General features: G+C 29.6%; 2 protein-coding genes across 10 annotated transcripts in view; one reads left to right on the top strand and one right to left on the bottom strand.

The window, feature by feature from the left end:
• Positions 1-1358: 1358 nt before the first annotated feature.
• Positions 1359-8611, bottom strand: LOC119690242. Of its 2 annotated transcripts, XM_038105260.1 has the most exons (5): positions 8512-8611; positions 3610-3795; positions 1886-2189; positions 1725-1829; positions 1359-1652 (listed from the first exon to the last, which is right to left on the bottom strand). In XM_038105260.1, exons 1-3 carry the CDS (start codon positions 8525-8527, stop codon positions 2017-2019), a joined length of 375 nt encoding a protein of 124 aa, XP_037961188.1. In that variant the 5' UTR covers positions 8528-8611; the 3' UTR covers positions 1359-1652; positions 1725-1829; positions 1886-2016. The 2 variants fall into 2 exon arrangements, with proteins under 2 accessions (XP_037961188.1, XP_037961187.1); XM_038105259.1 differs by lacking the exons at positions 3610-3795; positions 8512-8611 and having other exon boundaries at positions 1366-1652; positions 1886-2016.
• A 3403-nt stretch (positions 8612-12014) lies between these two features.
• LOC119688944 (dentin sialophosphoprotein-like) overlaps positions 12015-20624 on the top strand; it is a 41029-nt gene continuing 32419 nt past the window's right edge. For 7 of the 8 annotated variants that reach the window (XM_038103632.1, XM_038103631.1, XM_038103627.1 and 4 more), the window contains exons 1-6: positions 12015-12103; positions 12181-12282; positions 12491-12667; positions 15737-15991; positions 16300-16512; positions 17732-17986. In XM_038103632.1, coding sequence (XP_037959560.1) covers positions 12267-12282; positions 12491-12667; positions 15737-15991; positions 16300-16512; positions 17732-17986 — 916 coding nt within the window. In that variant the 5' untranslated portion in view covers positions 12015-12103; positions 12181-12266. The remainder of the gene's footprint in view (positions 12104-12180; positions 12283-12490; positions 12668-15736; positions 15992-16299; positions 16513-17731; positions 17987-20624) is intronic. The other variant, XM_038103626.1, reaches the window with a different exon arrangement.

The raw sequence follows: 20624 nt of genomic DNA, 5'->3' as shown, positions 1-20624 counted from the left end.
ATTGAAATTAAAATATTATAGTAAAAATATTAAAATAATATGATTTGTTTTCTGTGAACAAAATATTAGCTTTATTAATAAATTTTAATAATTAATTAAATATATTTAATAATAATAGATATTTTATATTATTAGTATATAAATTATAATATATTTGTAATATTTATAGTGTTAAGAATATATTACAAATATGTTAAATGAATTATATTAATAAAGCTTTTTTAGTTTCAAAACTAAAAATCATGAAATATAACATAAATAAATAAATAATCAAATAAGTAATAAAATAACCAAATAAAGAAATAAATAAATAAAACAATAAATAAATCATAAATAAATAAATATACAAATAAATTAATTCATTAATAAAAAAAAAAGTAAATAAATAAAAAAAATAAAGAAATAAATAAGTAAATGAACAAAAAAAAGAAATAAATAAATTAATAAATAAATAAATAAGTAAATAAATATATAAATAAATAATTAAATAAATTTAAATAAATACATATATTAATACATAAATAAATAAAAAAATAAATATTTAAATAAAAAAATAAATAAGCAACTTATTGAGTATATAAATTAGTTAATAAATAAATAAATAATTTAATGAATACGTAAATAAACAAATAAGTTAATAAATAAATTAATAAATAAGTAAATGAATAAATAAATAAATATATTAATTAATTAAATAAATTAGATAAATAAACAAATTTAATAGATGTGATCGCCAACATTCAACAATGGATGGAGAGTTTAAATCGAAACTAAAATATCTAATATTTTGTTTTAGAAATGTAATTACAGTGAAAACTCTCCTAAGAACACCCCCGTTGTTCTCTCTTGGGTGAACAATATTTCTGAAACCACGCGGACAAAGAATTCCTACTAAATTCTGTAAAATAATCCTTTTGGCCGGACGTGAATTTCTTAATGAGGGACAAAATAAATAATGAATTAAAAAAATTTTAAGACAATCAGAATGAGTGTAAATTGGGGACTCCCTTCTTAAAAGGTGTTGCAAAAATTCCATTTAGTTTTATAGCCATCATCGAGTAGCGAAATTGATCTGTAGTTACCGCATTCAAGTTTGTTGCCTTTCTTATAGGCTTGGAAGATGAAACTGCTTTTCCATGCTTCTGGCATTTGTTTGCTGTGCCCTATTCCACATATCAAGAAGTGCGATTCGGATTCTACAAAAAAGACTTACAAAATATACCTCATATACTGTACAAGAATATAATGTTTTACTATACAGAAATTATTATCACTTATTATTATTATTACTTTATTTTTTTTTATTTATGTGTATTTAAAATTGAAATTATTACATCCTTTTATATCTAGAGTCAAAAAAAATATTTCTTATAATATACAAAAATTATTTTCTAATTTGTCGATATAAACTACACTTGTAGCCTTCTTCAGGAAACGTTCTTTTAAGAAATATCCATCCGCATTTAAGGAAAACTTTGCAGAGTTTGCTGTGAAGTGTCATTTCAGGTATAGGACGTTGAATGTTACTAAGTACAGGCAAACCACAAGCTAAATTTTCATTGACCTTTCGGAGGAAATTAACTGGAATACTATAATGCGCTAACGAGTAACTCATATCATCAACCTTTTTCATATCGAGAATGATGTTTCGGCTAAGGATAAAAATGAGGAATCTTATTATTATATTTCGATAAAGAAAATGAAGTCGTCCAGATATTACTTACATTTTCCATTTAAGTTCACGAGTTCTGAATTGTTTCTTTTTAGACTTTTTTAGAAATTTTTTAATTTCGGCATGGATAGCCCTTAGTTTCCTTTTTAAATACAGACTATAAAATATTGAAAATTAACGCCTCTTTATTATGATATCTAAATAATAATTTACAATAATTCGGGTAGTCTCATATCTGCACAATCGTATTTCGGCTTAAGCCATGCTGGTGGTGGAATAAATTTTGTTTTGACTCTAGTATTAAAGGACGTCATCTTCTTCGTTTTATTGTTTAGTGCTTATTCCTATATATTATTAGGTTTGCATTCCTCTTTAGTCGTTGTATAACTAAAGCATGAATTTGATTCAGACTCGGATTCAGACTCAATTATCATCTTTTTAGCGCGTTTTGTTTTTCTTTTTCTTACTTTCTGCTTATTATCCTCTTTATCACCAGTACCTTCGGATGCAGTCTCTTCTATAAGAAGAAGTTAAAAATAAAATTTAAGTCAATTTTAATTTGGAAACTTCCCAAAAAATGCCTACAAAGTTCTGACATTTTTTATCAACACATGCTTCAAACTGAGATACATACCCTCCTTTTGGAAAGTATCTGAAGTAAGCTGCATATGAGGTTTCTTCCTATACACCCATATCGTTACTATCTATTGTGTTGTTTAAGAAGTGACTATCAAATTCTATAGAAAAACAAAACCTGACTCAAAATCATTAATTCAGCTTTAGAACCAACCACTCAACCATTGAACCAGTCCGTCGAATTACTAACGTAATAGAAAACTGTTTGGAAAAAAAGAAAATGTATTTGGCAGTATTCCTTGATATCACAGGTGTGACAAGGTGTGGCATAAAGGTCTTATATACAATTGCCAGAACAATATTTTGCTCTTAACAAATAAATATTTTCGAGGTAAACTGCTACTCAAAACTAAAGGGAATTAAAACGACTGTTCCACAGGGAAGAGTCCTTGGTCCCATACTCTTTCTTCTGTTTGCTAATGATATCCCAGTAACAGAAACTTGTAAAATTGCTACGTCTGCTAATAATACAGCTGTACTTTCAATTGGTTCTAATGAAATGGAATCAACTAAAACCCTCTAGCTGGTCATTAATAATGTTCATCGGTGGACGAAACAATGGCGACTCATGCTTAACAATACCAAATCGGTACGCGTTGACTTTATGAATAAAAAGGTCTCTCTTTTATGTGAATACGGTAACATACTTAGGCATCACCCTAGACGCTAAACTACGTTGAAAAAAGCATGTGAAGAAAAAAAAAAAGAACTTGAGCTAAAGTTCAACCAGATAAAATAGTTTACATTGAAATCTTAAAGCTTGAATGGACATAAGGTATACAGTTATAGAAATGCATCAGTAGGAGTAATGTTATGATAATACAACATTTCCAAAACATAGTCCTGAGAAATTTTAAAAATGCACCCTGGTACATTCATGATACAGACCTACATCGTGACCTAATAATAAAACCTCTCAAGGACGTCATAAAAACGTATGCTGTTCTTCACGGTTCGAAAATTACGTGACATGAAAATGCAGATATTTTGCAATTAGTCAACGCACTAACTCAGTACCAAGATTAAAACGTATAATACCCTTTGACCTCAATAAGTAATAAAACGTTAGTATAAATATTTATAATTTATCAAACTAAAAATGCTTGTTAGTCTTAAGTATATTTACTAGTTGCATTCAATGATTACAATAAGCTAAATGCAATATGGAACAAAGAATAATGACAGTTGTAGTATTTAATAAGCAAGTGTACATTGATGAGTAACACATCGAATCACACATTTACGTCACAAAACCGATACCACTCAATTTAAAAGTTAAAATGAAACGTTCTCTTTCTTACCATCAAGAGCCTCTGAAGATTCTGACTCCGAAGAGTCACTTTCAAATTCCTTAATGTGTCCGGATTTAATAAGCCTGTCCAAAAATGGTGATAACTTACTTCCGAATGGTTCTGTTGTTATCTGTTCAGTATCTCCTTTTTGTTTTTTCCGTTGATTAGTAGTTTTTTTACGGCAACGATTGATTTCTATAAACAGATATAGTTATTCGTTAAAATACACTACATTCACTAAAATATATAAAATATATTAAACAAAATTGTGATACCTATGATATACTACATATTTTAGGCTATTAATGGGATGGCAACTTTTGTTTCCTTTACGGTACTATCAGTTCATATCTGTGGTTTCGTTTTTCAAACAGAACAGTATTTATGTCTGTTGAGTAGTATGGACGTCTACGAACTAACAGTGGACATACACCATTTAGTTACGAATGTTTTAAGATGAGGGATGGATTTGATTAAAATATTTAAATCATTCATGCTAGGGTCTTTTTTAACGTCTTACCAACTCAGTCAATGACTAAGTTGAGACGCTCCTCTCAAACAATGTGTATATTACACAATATATACACATATAAAAATAAATATTTAAAGCTCTAATATAAAATTATTAAATTGTATATCTGCTAGCTTTTCCAGGAATGTTATTCCAGAACACGCTTACTACTGCAGCAATTGATACTATTTTGCGAAAACCAAGGGCTATAAATTTCTCTGATTTCACAATTCTCCCTCAGCAACTTAGATTCTATCTTAGTTAACAGATGCCACATATTTCAGATTAAATCAAGTCACGTTTACTTGTGGATTATATGTATACAAAAGCAATTCTAAACTGCCTGATTGACTTGTTAAGTAATTGACGTATCGTAATTTTGATGAAAATGACACACTCGATGCAATCTAAAGTTATTGGGAGCATAGGATATATTTTGAAAGATCATGTTCTCAGAAACAAGTTTAAAATTTAACCAAACGTAACAGATCGTAGTTAAACTCCGAATGCAAAAATATAAATTTCATTCAGCCCATCATATATAAAAATTTGTGATCATTTTATGGTGGCAGGCCATTTTCGTAAGGTTCTGTCATCATCAAATAGTTGAACAAATCTTGTAATGCAAGCCCATGCGTAGTTGTATCAGTATAGACCTCAAGTTCTACAAAAAACATAGTTACTAGTTGAGATAACCAGAGAATACATTGAAAATAACTGTGTTATGATATATAGTTACAGTGATAGAATACATATAATAGAATATGATGGTTTCCAATTGTCTTAAAATAAGCAACGTGAGTTCGTACACCAATCATCGTTCTTTAACTCACATAGAAAGTGTTTTCAAATGAGTGAAGTATATCGTGGTCCTCTCAAATGAAATGTTCAATCAATAGTGTTTGCACTAAATTCATCCTCGTGCGTAGAATAACATTAGGGTTATTCACGAGTTCGAGTAACAAGCTCGGCAACCGAGTAAAAGTGCAACCAGTTACGCTAACTCGTGAACACACCTCATTGTGTTGATTTATTAACGACAGCTGTTAAAGACAGATGTGTTCTAATGAATTTTTAAATTACTGTGAAAACAAAATAGATACTGATATAAATATCAGTATAATTTTGATAAAAAATAGTCTAAACAGAATAAAATTGCTTAATGAAATATAATATTTAATAAAATTTATTAATGTTTAAAATTGGACATAATTTATAAGGTTTTATTATGCCATATGTGTCATTCTTTCACAAACCGGACGGATTTGGTCCTCATCATCTCAGATTTAGTTGAAATTTTTTTATGAGCTCCGTTCATAAAATAAGAAGACCTAGGAGATATGGTCCGATGGGATTTTGAGTATTGGCACTGCAGACACATTTTCAAATGGCCATATCTCAAGCTCTGTAAATGGTAGGAACTTGAATATTACTGCGTTTTAAAGATAATTGATTGAAATTTTAAGAAATTGTTTACACAATTAAAATTGTTTATATTTATTTACTAATATTAACCATTAAATTTCAAAAAAAAATTTATTTCTAAACAACTCCCCAGAATTTTTATATATTATTTAGACTCAGTTTTAAATTTAACTGCGAAATAAAAATTTTCAGAATGGTATTATTTATTAAAATTTAAAAAAATTTTTTTTTCCCCCGCAAAACATATCAAGCCCATGCGTACTATACCAATTTCTATTGACTGAATTTTCGAGGAATATACTACAAATATTCGTATACAATATTTCTAATTTCGATTAGTAATAAAATTCTACATAAAACCCAAAAATTTCAGGAAAAGTATTTTAATAAATTGATTTATCCTTTAATAAATTGATTTATATTTCCAGTGGGATTTTGCTTTTAGAAGAATTTAATAAAATTAATCTATCAGGCGTCCCTCACGTTACTCATACGCCCCATAATACCATTAAATCAGTTTTCCAACAAAATGAACACAAAAACGTTTATTTTTATTTCTAAATTGAGTTTATCATTAAATTTTACATTAAATTTTATATTAACATTTTAAATTAGTTCCGCATCATCTCTATTTTTAAGTTACGAATTTTAAAATAATTAAAACGTTTTATGAACTTTTTTCTTAGATTGATGAATCAAAAAACTAATAAGTTCCACACTAGCTGAACTACCCACATAACTGCAGCACATAATTACACCTACCTCTTTGGTGAAGTGTAATTCTTCTGCAGTTGGAAAAATACTCTGAACAGGTAAGAAAGGTTATAGGAAATAGACTATAAAGAATACGATATGAAGTGTTTAGGTACCCCTAAATATCATCGAATTTGATAAAAAATATTGACTGTGTCACAAAAGTAAACTTCGAACAATTCGCATTACAAAATGATCCTCCATCCATTACAAATATTATCCTGTTCCACCGCAAGAGATGGATGAACTAAAAAAACCGTTTTTCTCTCTTTTATAAAACAGAGAAAAGAAGAGATTTGATTGTTTATTCTGATTTCTTTTCTTTTCTGTGCATTTATTTTCAGTCCGACTTTGCAGGACTCTAAAAACAGGTTATTAAGTTTCTGTTGCATATCATCAAGCCGATAAGACAAGTCGCATTTGTCGTCAGCACAGTCCAAACACTCTAGCCTAGTGTTCGATGACAGCGTGTTCTATGCAATACTTCGTACCTTTTATTTATTTGCTCTCTTGGTCATTGTATCAAGCACAACCAAAAACAGCAGTGGGGAAAGGACGCATCCTTGACGTACGCCAGAAATTGTACAAAAGGCCTCAGACAGTTTGTTGTCGTGTAAAACTGCGCACTTAAATTGATTGTAGCTTTTTGCAATTACGGAGACTATTTTAGCCGGAACACCAATATTTTTCAACTCTGCCCACATGCAATTACGATTTAACGAATCAAACGTCTTTTCAAAATCGATTAAAAGCAGATAAAGGAGAGATCGCATCTCTATCGATTGTTCTATAATTATTCTAAGACTGTTAATATGGTCAACACATGATCTTCCGCTTCTGAAACCCGCTAGCTCTGGTCGTAGTAGTACTTCAGAGTAGTTACAGTCACTTATGTCTCCTTTTTTGGGTAGTTTGAATACAGTGCCATGAAATCAGTCGGATGAGTAAGTTTCTGTTTCCCAAACGTTTTTGAAGAGTGGGTGTAAGATATCCGTTGCCAGTTGCAAATCAACTTTTAGCGCTTCGGCCGGAATATTGTTAAAATTTGCAGCTTTTCTGTTTTTCAACAATTTTATTGCATTGGTTATTTCACTTTTTGAAGGAGGATCAACCCTAATCGGTAAATCATTTATGTTGTCATTTTGCGTTATCACGACACCTTCGCGTTATAGGTTCAATATTTGAATAAAATGTTAACACCATCGGTTTAGCTAATCATTTACGTTTGTCAATAGCTCATCAGAGAGATTCTTGACAGAGAGGTTTCTTTTGACGCTCTCGTCTGTTAGTTTCTTTGTTATACCAAAGAGACTCTTCATATTATTTGATGCCGCTGCATTTTCCGCTTCATTTACCATATTGTTAGAGAATTTTTTTTGTTATCGTCCCGAATTTCCTTTTGACATGTTTGTTCAGGTGTAACTATTCCATTTATGCTCTCTTTCGATCATTAGGCTTCTTCATGGCATTTATCTCATTTTTTAATTTTGCTCGTTGTTCTATCATTATCCAGGTTTGTGCTGAGATGAAGTCGTCTTCGGTATTATTTGACGCTCTACCTGAAGTTTTCATGCAGGTTTCATTAATAGCCATTTTTATTTTGTTCCAGCAATGTTGAGGATTTAGGTTCTCAGTAGGAGCAGGTGCTTTCAATTTAGAGATCTTGTATTTGATTCTGGTGAAGCTACTGGACTTCTGAATTCTTATTGGGTTTACTAGTTATTGCCAACTAGTAGGTGGTGATCAGAGTTGATATCGGCACCTCGTTTATTTCTTACATAGAATAGTTAGTATGCAATATTAAAACATAATAATTTTTTTATAAAATATTATACTATACTACAGAAAACTTATATAAATGATAAGTCTTCAACGCGATACAAAAAATTGTCCATTGAAATGAAAATGGAGATTTCTCATATGTCAAGTACCCATATGAAATATTCTAATGCTTACACACTCAGAGAGGAATTTATAAAACTATTCATAGAAACTATAATACAATATTTGTTTCCAACTTTACGGTGGGTATTGGGTTAAGATATACCTATAAACTTGACGGATAGTATTACGACCGGTATTATTTTCTTTTAAGGGAAATGTAATAAGGCTCGGCATATGTAATTATATTAGAATGGCTTAAGTAAGAAAATAATATATATTCACATATATCATGTAGGTGTTTGAAATTATATATACTAATGAAAAGTAAAAGTACTCACTTTTTGGGCTTTCCATTGCTGTTAAGCGCTATTTTTCAGTGTATTTTAAAATATTCAGATTAGTTTCACAATGGCATGTCTTCTCAACTTACCTGAAATGATCTTTTATTTATTGGAAAATATATTATATACTCATTATCAAGTACTTTAAGCTTTTTCTAAATATAATTTTAGGTAAAAAATAAATTAAGCAGATTCATTCAATTAATAAAAATTTTTTACCTTTCACTTCTATAGAAAATAATATAGCCGACGCTGTCAACTATTTATTGCAGTCAGAACTTTTCTCTACATCAAATAATTATGAAATATTGAACAAAAACAGTGTTGCATAACGCAAGAAAAATTATTTAACTTTTAACTTAACTGTAATTTACTGAATATTGAATACAGATTGTCAACGCAATATATAATATATACAAACCTTGCGTTATAAGAATCATGGCTGAAAAACTAGTAAGTTGAGAATGAGAGAAAGAGAAAAGTTTCGATTTGAATGTAGTCAAAGTGATAAGACATTATGTGTCTCATCACGTTGGCCAAAACAGTGAATAATATATAATAATAATAATAATTATATGTGAAAGTTTGGGCCTATTGGGAGAAAACATATACAATTTTGTATAGATATGCCCAACTTATCCCGGTTAAGAAGCGTAGAATTTGTATGTACGAATACTTTTCATGAATTTTTAAAGAAGATTTAACAACATTTAAGGAAAAAAAATTGTCAATTTGTATCAATTAAATACTAACCCAGTTGTATTTCAAAGGTCTGTAGCTATGAAAAATAGTGCAACCTTTTGAAGTCAAGAAAGGCATGAATCAAATAGATAAATTTATTTTAACCTTGATTGGGAACTATTGTTGGTTGAAGATGATGACATTCTTCTATAATACAGATTTGTAGATTCATAAAATTTTTTCAAGAAATACGAATGCACTTCCAATTCTTGGAACCAAATTAGTACTGATACGTCGATGATATGCTCCATCTTGAAGATTTATTTTCTGGCGTTTAACACCAGAAAATAGACCCAATATTAAAAATAAGAAAAAATCAAAAAATAATTCATTTGCATTCTAATGTGAATATTTTACAGCTAGCAACAATAATAGGCCTTTTCTTTTGTAAGCATATCACAAAAGAACAACTGCTTATTTTAAAAATAACATATGAAACAACAACACTGCTGGCTTGTTTAGTCCGACCTTTTTGAAATCGCTTAACCTATAAGCAGCTCAAATCTCATGGTTGCCAAGACTAAAATTTCGTCAATTGTGAGTGACTTTTGGAAGTACATACGAAATTTCCAGTTAACTGTCAACGAATGATTTCGTTAATTCTTCGTATTTCCTGTCGTCATTGTTCGTAACAAATACATTATTTTTTCTATTTATTATTTTACTATTAAAAGGCATGAAAAAACAAAAAAAAAAAAAAATTGTACTCAACCTACATTGCAAATGCTTACTGTTTATCAACACTATTTTAAAGTGTAATATACATAACATTCAACGTGAAAAGGAATATTATCTATCTGGTTGAGTAATTTATTAACTACAAATAATATTATGGCAACCTACAATTTTTATTGCAATCCATTACAAACCATTAAATTTAAGTCCAGTTCTAGTTTTATGTGCTGAATCGTGTACTGATTCAACTAATGTATCCAAATGTTGTCATTAGAACATTTGGTCAGTGTTTGAGATCTCATCCTTTATTTCTTATCGCTTCAACGTTTTTTTCAGAACGAAACCCTCTTTATAATGCCATGACCCTCAGCACCAAAGCACACAGGCAATCAGTTTTGGACAAATAGACTTTAGCAGTGGATGAAACTACAAAGTGGTGATTCCGAGTAAAAGATAAAAAAATTATAAAAAAATTTTAACAATAATCACAAATCACAAACATTTGATATTTTTTTGATCAAAAAATCACTACCACACATATTAGAAGAGATATTCGCAAATAAAAAGTCGCTTTCAAGTGGCTGTAAATGTCACGTATGCTTATAAATTGAATTGAGGATTGTTATCATTGGTTCATCAGATGTACATCAACTATGAATATCAACTAAGAACATCACAGCAATACATCCTTGTACACCGCAATAGCAATGTCGCTTGGTTAAGTGATCATTATAATTTCAACCAGATCCAGACTTTTTGTTTTTCCAGATTGATGTGTTATCGCACATGAACTGAATCACTTCAGATGTCTCTTGTTTATACACTGAAATCATAGCTCTGGACACACTTTTACAGAACTCCGTCAATGAATGATACTCAAAATTAATCTATATACTTAAATAAGAATTTATACAATTTTTTGCTGCTGTTTTTTTTAGTTTTTTTTTTTTTGTTAAATATTTTTCCAATAACTACTATTTGCGGTCATTAATGAAAAATATAATTCTTTCTTCCAGTAACCTCAGTTTTTCTTTAATCATTTTGCTGTCTACATCACTATCATCAGTAATGGCTTTAGTAAGACACTCCGGTCAACGTAAATGCAGGACTTGCTGTTTTTTTTTTTTTCGAAAAATTTGTTCCAGGTATACAAAAGATATTTATGCTTCCAGTAATAGGGAGATTCGTGACGTATTGTGATCTATTCTGATTTGGAATAATTTTCGTTTTGTAAAAATAAATATTTCCAATGAAGTATTGTTTTTAAAGGTATTTAAAAAAATTAATTTGTAAGACGTCCTATACGTCACTCATACGCACCATAATACCATTAAATCAATTTTACACAAAAAATGATACAAAACTTTTTACTTTTTATTTCTCAATTGAATTTACCATTAAATTCCACATAAAAATGAAACTTCTTAGAACGGATTGGTTCTCAGAAGTATTTCTATAAATTGCGTCATCTCTAGTTTTGCGTCATCTCTAATCTTCATCTTAATTTCTTCCTTGCTTTAAAATATATTTTATTTCAATTTTATATCGTACAGATTTATTAATAGGTATATGGAAGAAACTGTATAATTTCGGCTGTGTTATTTAAAGCAATACTGTTTTATCCACCATTAGAAAACTGCAAACTTATCATAGTATTGCTGAGACGTGTGCTATAAAAATAAAGATATATAAAAAGATTTGAAAGTTGAGAGTTTGCAAAAGTATATAAAATTCTGATATTCTTGACTTCGAATAGTTGCAATATTTTTTCTCTCTTCAGAGCTTTGAAATACAACTGGGTTTGTATTTAATTGTTAACAAATTGACAATTTTTTTCCATAAATGTTGTTAAATCTTCTTTAAAAATTCATGAAAAGTATTCGTACATACAAATTCTACGCTCCTTAATCGGGATGGGTTAGGCATATCCATACAAAATCGTATATATTTTCTCCCAATAGGCCCAAACAAGACACACAATCTCATCACTTTGACAACATTTAAATTAATCAAATTATAGTTACGTTTAAAGTCAAATAATTTTTCTTTCGTTTGTCAACACTGTTTTTTTTTGTAATAACTATTTCATAATTATTTGACGAGAAGAAAACTTCCGACTGCAATAAATAGTTGAGTACAACGTCAGTTATTTTAATTTCTATAGAAGTGAAAGGTAAAAAATTTGTATTAATTGAATGAATCTGCTTAAGTGTAAGGCTTAATTTATTTCTTTTTTCCAATAAATTAAAGATAATTTCAGATAAGTTGAGAAGACATGCCATTGTGAAACTAATTTGAATCTTTTAAAATACACTGAAATATAGCGCTTAACAGCAATGGAAAACCCAAAAAGTGAGTACTTTTATTTTTCATTAGTATATATAATTTCAAACACCTACATGATATATGGGAATATATAGTCATTTCTAATATAAGCCATTAAAATATAAGTACATGTACCGAACATTATTACAATGCGTGTTAATATTCTAACGTGACAATGTACTATGTTTAATATATTTTCGTATTATATTCACTTAACAACTGTTTCTCTTAATAGAAAATAATGCCGATCGTAATACTATCCGTCAACAACCAACAGAAGAAGTAATTACTTGCATGACATCCATGGAAAGCAGCGAAAATGAGCAGCTAACATCTCAAAATACTAGCGTTGAACCAGGACACAATGAAGTATTCGAAAATATTGATGCAGAGTCTACTGAGGAATTAAATGGTTTGCATATTTGACAGAATTATAAGTTTATATATCTTAACCCAATACCCACCGTAAAGTCGGAAACAAATATTGAATCATAGTTTCTATGAATAGTTTTATAAATTCCTCTCTGAGCGTGTATGCATTAGGATATTTCATATGGGTATTTGACATATGGGAAAGTTTTATTCTCATTTCAGTGGCAATTTATTTGTATCGCGTTAAAGACTTATCATTTATATAAGTTGTCAGTAGTAGAGTATAAAAAATTATTAAGTTTTAATATTGCATACTAGCTATAGATTACGTACCTTGAATATCCAGCACTAGTGGATTATGTTATGGTACTACATATTCCGCTTTTAATGTTCTTGCACATTAGGTTATGTTATACCGACGATCTCTGGTGGATTCACTTAGGCCTATTGGCCCATTGTGTTACCTTATATGAAGCCTGGAATGTTATTTTGTGTTAAGTCTTGTAATTGATCAAGTTCTTCAAGAAAGTGTTGAGTCGCTGGTGTGCATGAGCTGGGCAAAAACATAATAGATGAGAGGCACTCTCATCGTCTTCCCCACAGCTGCGACAGGCTTGATTGAAAGGGAGACCTAATTTTCTGGCATGGTTTCTAGTTTACATTGACCCGTAAGTATACCTACCAAGATCGATATTTCTACGGGGTATCTCAATGAGAATTTTGGATTTCCTTTTATCGAAACGTGATTCAAAACAGATTGCATACAGATGCCTATATATCGGTGAGTTTTCCCATCTTTTATTAAAAATCCAGCACAGGAAGAACTCAGTAACAGTTCGCATTCTTGCGTATTAATATTGTTCATTATTATTATTGCTTATTTATTGTTTATTTATTTATAGTATTTGTTCAAAACGTTTAAGACGATACTGCAAGTATTTAACGAAATGGCTTTTTGCATTTTTATACGAGAAGCTCAAGTCTTTATTGATCATTATTATTATATTATTTTCGTACGCGTTCACTTAGACTATTATATGTTAAATTATTATCCGAGCAAGCTATGAATTAGTTATGATCCAATAATGCTTTTGTGAGCTCAAATCAATTTAATATTAAAATTAGGAACACAACCCACATAGTTTAAATTTTTGGGAACAATCGAATAGATATAATGTAAGTCACATTAACCAAAAAAAAAGGTTTTTTAAGAACTAAATCAGTTTTTATAAAATTAATTTGCAGATGTCGATGAAGTATTACTGTAATATCATCTATGTCTCTTCTTTTCTCTGTTTTATAAAAGAGAGAAAAACGGTTTTATTGGTTCACCATCTCTTGCGGCGGAACAGGATAATATTTGTAAAGGATGGAGGATCATTTTGTAATGTGAATTGTTCGAAGTTTACTTTTGTGACATAGTTATGTTAACATAGTCAACATTTTTTACCAAATTCGATGATGTTTAGGGGTACCTAAACACTTCATATCGTATTCTTTATAGTCTATTTCCTATAACATTTCTTACCTGTTCAGAGTATTTTTCCAACTAAAGAATAACACTTCACCAAAGAGGTAGGTGTAATTATGTGCTGCAGTTATGTGGGTAGTTCAGCTAGTGTGGAACTTATTAGTTTTTTGATTCATCAATCTAAGAAAAAAGTTCATAAAACGTTTTAATTATTTTAAAATTCGTAACTTAAAAATAGAGATGATGCGGAACTAATTTAAAGTGTTAATATTTTATATAAAAATTTAATGATAAACTCAATTTAGAAATAAAAAATAAACGTTTTTGTGTTCATTTTGTTGGAAAATTGATTTAATGGTATTATGGGGCGTATGAGTAACGTGAGGGACGCCTGATAGATTAATTTTATTAAATTACTTCTAAAAGCAAAATCACACTGAAAATATAAATTAATTTATTAAAGGATAAATCAATTTATTAAAATACTTATAAGGACAGTATCGTCCTGAAATTTTTGAGTTTTATGTAGAATTTTATTACTAATCGAAATTAAAAATATTATATAAGAATATTTGTAGTATATTCTTCGAAAATTTAATCAATAGAAATATGTATAGTACGCATGGGCTTGATATGTTTTGCGGGGGAAAAAAAAATTTTTAAGATTTTAAAAAATAATGCCATCCTGAAAACTTTTATTTCGCAGTAAAATTTAAAACTGAATTTAAATAAAATATAAAAATTCTGGGGAGGTGTTTAGAAATAAATTTTTTTTTGAAATTTAATGGTTAATAATAGTAAATAAATATAAACATTTTTAATTGTGTAAACAATTTCTTAAAAGTTCAATCAATTATCTTTAAAACGCAGCAATATTCAAGTTCCTACCATTTACAGAGCTTGAGATATGGCCATTTGAAAATGTGTCTGCAGTGCCAATACTCAAAATCCCATCGGACCATATCTCCTAGGTCTTCTTATTTTATGAACGGAGCTCATAAAAAAATTTCAGCCAAATCTGAAATGATGAGGACCAAATCCGTCCGGTTTGTGAAAGAATGACACATATGGCATAATGAAACCTTATAAATTATGTCCAATTTTAAACATTAATAAATTTTATTAAATATTATATTTCATTAAGCAATTTTATTCTGTTTAGACTATTTTTTATCAAAATTATACTGATATTTATATCAGTATCTATTTTGTTTTCACAGTAATTTACAAATTCATTAGAACACATCTGTCTTTAACAGCTGTCGTTAATAAATCAACACAATGAGGTGTGTTCACGAGTTAGCGTAACTGGTTGCACTTTTACTCGGTTGCCGAGCTTGTTACTCGAACTCGTGAATAACCCTAATGTTATTCTACGCACGAGGATGAATTTAGTGCAAACACTATTGATTGAACATTTCATTTGAGAGGACCACGATATACTTCACTCATTTGAAAACACTTTCTATGTGAGTTAAAGAACGATGATTGGTGTACGAACTCACGTTGCTTATTTTAAGACAATTGGAAACCATCATATTCTATTATATGTATTCTATCACTGTAACTATATATCATAACACAGTTATTTTCAATGTATTCTCTGGTTATCTCAACTAGTAACTATGTTTTTCGTAGAACTTGGGGTCTATACTGACACAACTACGCATGGGCTTGCATTACAAGATTTGTTCAACTATATGGTGATGACAGAACCTTACGAAAATAACCCGTTACCATTTTTGGAAGCGGCAGTTGAATCAGGAAATAGCGAAGGGAATCAAAATAATGCTTCAGAGTTAGCTGAGGAATTATATTTGGGAATTGTCGATGACGACGATAATAATGAGATTTGGGACAATAATTATTCAACGTTGCCAGATGAAGTTCTTGGTAAGCACTTTCTTTGTTGCCTAAGCTCTTATATACTTATTAAATTTAATTAAATTAAATAAAATTAAATTAAATTAAATTAAATTTTTCATTCTAATAGAGTAAAATAAATATCTCTATATGCACTATGAGTACTTTATATCGCAGTTCAGGTTTAACACACACATTTAAAGGATTTTTATTTCAAAAAATACTCTTTTAAATATTAATGTAATTCTGAGCAATTCAGTATATTATGCACCATATGTTAGTACAATTCTATTTCATGATTTTAATGTTGCTAACGAACAACTATATTATATTTATAGAATACACAGTTTGTCGTGATAATACTACGAACGAACAAAAAGTAATTACTCAAAGGAAAACAACAGAATCATGCGGATATAAATTAACACCAAATATGTATAAGGGCATTGAATCCGATACCGATATAGATACCGAAACCGATACCGATACCGATATCGACACAGAGTCTGAGAGGGACTCTTCGGAGACAGAGTCTACAGACAATCCAAATGGTAAGAAAGAGAATATTACAAAATTTGCAATATGTACCTATGTAATCTCAAACACCTCAGTACACACCTATTGTAATATCTTCTTATTATTATTATTATTAATTAAAATAATTATTTGTTATTTTGATATATATTTAATATTTTATTTAAGTCATAATCAAACGTTGTTGCTCAGGCAACATCTCAAATACTTCTGTACTCTAAGAGCGGCGCAGCATACACAAGCAGCTCAAAGTGCTTTGTCTCATAATTGCAAGATCAGCAATTAATGCTGTTGCGAATATGGTGTGACTTAAGAATAAGTGAATAATACTTTTCTCAAGTAGACCACGCATGAAATGAGTAACGGATGTTATTGTTTATATTGTTATGTATGCTACACTATATACTGTATACAGCAGTTTCCATCACGTATAGTGAAACTATTACTTGACAGACCTGAAGACTTTTCAGCTTGAAAAAAGAAATAATAGATATGACTTGGTAGTACGGTAAAAGAATTTAAAGTTGCAATCCTATTACTGAGCCAACTGACTTGGTTATATATATTTCTTATAATAAAACTCTCTGAAATATCCGAAAGGAATTGTGGTATTTACACATACGAAGAATACGATCGAAAAAAGTGAAATACTCCAGATCAACTGCAGTTGAAAAGACTTTAAATTGAGGTATTTAATAACTTACCCTGAAATCAATCGCTCTCAAAATAAACTGCTTTGAATTTAATTGTAATAAAACTAAATGTAATCTTGAAGACATCTGTTTTTCCATTCTTGCCTGTTCCTTGATGTCCTAACTTGGTCCGTTTTAAAATAAATGTTGACGTCTCTTCTTATTTCACTGTTCTTCTACTTACGAGGACGTAATTAGACAAACATTCTTAACTGAACAGGTCTAACGAATAAGATCTTAACGTTAAAAAGATTCTTCAAAGAGCTTTCGTAGATTTAAGGTATACGACAAGAAAATCTAGAACGTAACGATACAACTAAATTCTTCGACATCTATATTACTTAACAATATAATAGGGCTTCCAATTTAAAAGAGAAAACTTGTATTTGGATTGGTGGTTAGAAGAAAGTAAGTCAAAGGGAGCGATCTTAAGTACAGTCATAAGTTACGGACAATCTGTTTAACTTAAGGCATTAAATGACACTATCATATTTTATGTACTACATTTTATATTATAACAAAGCTTTGTTCAATGTATTCTCAGACTACATCAGTGACGAACTCTTGTACGCATATGCGCAATCAATACAAGATTTACTCAACCAAACGCCGGAAACAAAACCAAATGATGAAAGAAAGTTATCATCTCTGGAAACAGGCGTTGATTCAGTAAATAACGAAGTGAAGCAAAATAATCCTTCGGAGTTAGCTGAGCAATTACATGCGGGAAATGCCGGTGACTGCGATAATAATAAGACAAGTGACAATAATTATTCAACCTTGTCAGATAAACTTCTTGGTAAGTACTGCTTTTTTTCTTAAGTTTTTGTTTTCTTACTTTTTCTTGAAAAAAGTTTAATTAGTAATATAATAGACATTTTAAAATGTTAACTAACTTTACACTTTGATTCCAATGAAGTAATTCCAATAAACTTCTCTCTATCCACGACAAATTATGTATACCATATATAACGTAGTTCACGTTTAACACACGCTAGTTTGCAGAAGAAAAAAAAGCTCGCCATGAGACGATAATTACGATTGAGAATGAAAACAGACAGACTCGTGTTTTTTTTCGGAAAGTACAAAGAGATGGGTGGAAAACACCAAAAGCCTGAGACCTTAACGCACTGAAACTACTTTTTAGGAATGAATTGTAAAGATTTCAGCTATTGTCCGTGAAGGTCATTGTGCTAAAAATCTTATTCGAGTAGTCAGGGATGACTTTGAGTATTGGAGGAGTTTAAGAGATGGATGGTAAAAAGAGATGGGTGGAAAACACCAAAAGTCTGAGACCTTAACGCACTAAAACTACTTTTTGGGAATGAATTGTAAAGATTTCAGCTATTGTCCGTGAAGGTCATTGTGCTAAAAATCTTATTCGAATAGTCAGGGATGACTTTGAGTATTGGAGGAGTTTAATGCAGCAACTCAGTTGGAGATAAATCATTAAACTGGAGCTGACTCTGATGAGCTCGTGAAATAGCTGACTCTGGCCTGAAAAATGCAATTTTGATATTGATTCAACAAATAACTACTAACAATAGGTAGACGCATTTACTAAAATTAGTTAAAAATTTTGTCTACAAATTAAAGTAAAACATTAAAGAAATCACCTTCCACAGCTAGTGCCCAAAACAAGGCAACTACATTCTTTCACGAGTAGAGTGAGTAAGATTTACACCGCCGCTAAAAACACATAGTAGCACCAGAAATATCAGTTGAAGTTAGTATAGATAATTTTAAAAGAAAAATTTTTCTTCTGCATCATAAATTGATTATTTTTTTTATCTGTTAATGAATCAATCAACCCAAATAATTGTTCAAGTCTGTAATTCATCAACATATGTCTTTCAAATCATGACATTGAGAATTTTCATCTAATATATTGTATCTGTATGTAGACGCATCTTTTAAAATCTTCATTTCTCAGTATAAGCTAGATTTTATTACTTTGTGATCTGAGTTGCAGAGTCAACACTTGTGACTTTATTCATCTATTAGATGCACATAATACGTAGGGAGCTCGACTTATAGGTATAGCTACTAACATAATATTTACACTTCCCTAACTTTAATGTTATAGTTATGAGTATTATATTTATCAGCTAATGGGTTGTAAATGAGTTTACTCTCTCTCTAGTCATTTCTCTAGTAATACTATTTCGTGTTGATTCGAGATATCTACGACGTGGTGTGTTTCATATTCCCCACTTTTCAGCGTGCACTATGGCTTGTGTATGTGATGCAGAGTGGGGTATGGGTTGTTCTATGCAGTATAAAGTATTTGCTATATACTATTTTTATCAAAATAGTACTTTTATATATAAAAATTTTTACATACGTATTGTAAGCGGAACCGTTCTCCACCCATAGGCAACATCATGCATGATTCATGTATGTTGTAGCCTGAAATATTATTGTTTAGTTATTAATAGGATAGCCCATTGGGAGTGGTGAAGTATATTAGTATGTAGGAGTGGCTTCAGTAAAACTACACCACTGGTAATAAGTGCCAATTCTTGAAGTCTACTTATTTTTTATTTTTACTTTTATTTTTTATTTTAATAATATTTTATTTATTGTTATTGTTATTATTATTTTATTTTTATTATTGTTATCATTATTATTATATTTTTTATTATAATATGTAATATGTTTTTGATTTTATTTTATTATTAGTACAATAATGACAAACTTACGTTACTTAACATACGAGACGATATTACATTTGAGGAGTTTTTCATTCACTCTGATGAACCTGGGTAGTTCCTAGGCGAAACGCGTTAGTGGAAACTAATAGAGAAGTGAACGAATGGCGTTCGAATATCTCTTAATATTTTAGCCTCTCGCAGAAAAACACGGACCAACCGAGAGTTGTCAGTATATGTAATGTTTCATATTTTTCACTCATATAATTTTAAATTTCATGTATATTATTTTCTATTTTTTAGTCATATTAGTATTCATCTATAGTTATATTAATGCCCCTTTGGTTTTATTAGTATTTATCTTTATATTTTCATTTTTGTAATAGTTTGAATTTTATTATATCTGTTTATGATTGTACTATTTTATTATTATTTAATAATACTTTGTTATATTATTATAATCCTTAAGTTACTATGTTATTTATTTATATAGTTAGTTTTTATAATTCTCGGTTTATTTCTGTATTTTGGCATTTATTTATTTATATATTCAGTTCTTTTATTTACGATTATTAAATTGTAACATATTTACAGCAGTTTTAACATTTGACTTATTTTATATTTTAATAATGTATAACATAAGAACTACAGATTATTTAAGACAATAACTATTAAGTTTAAACGCGATTCGAACATAATGCAAAAATATATCATAATAAACAATATAATGCTATAAAGACAAAAAAAAAATTCAGCCAATTCAGAAAAACAATAAAAGGATATGAG

This window comes from Teleopsis dalmanni, chromosome X (assembly GCF_002237135.1).
Source record: "Teleopsis dalmanni isolate 2A chromosome X, ASM223713v2, whole genome shotgun sequence".
NCBI classification, from domain to species: Eukaryota; Metazoa; Arthropoda; class Insecta; order Diptera; family Diopsidae; genus Teleopsis; species Teleopsis dalmanni.
This window is presented reverse-complemented; position numbering and strand designations above follow the sequence as displayed.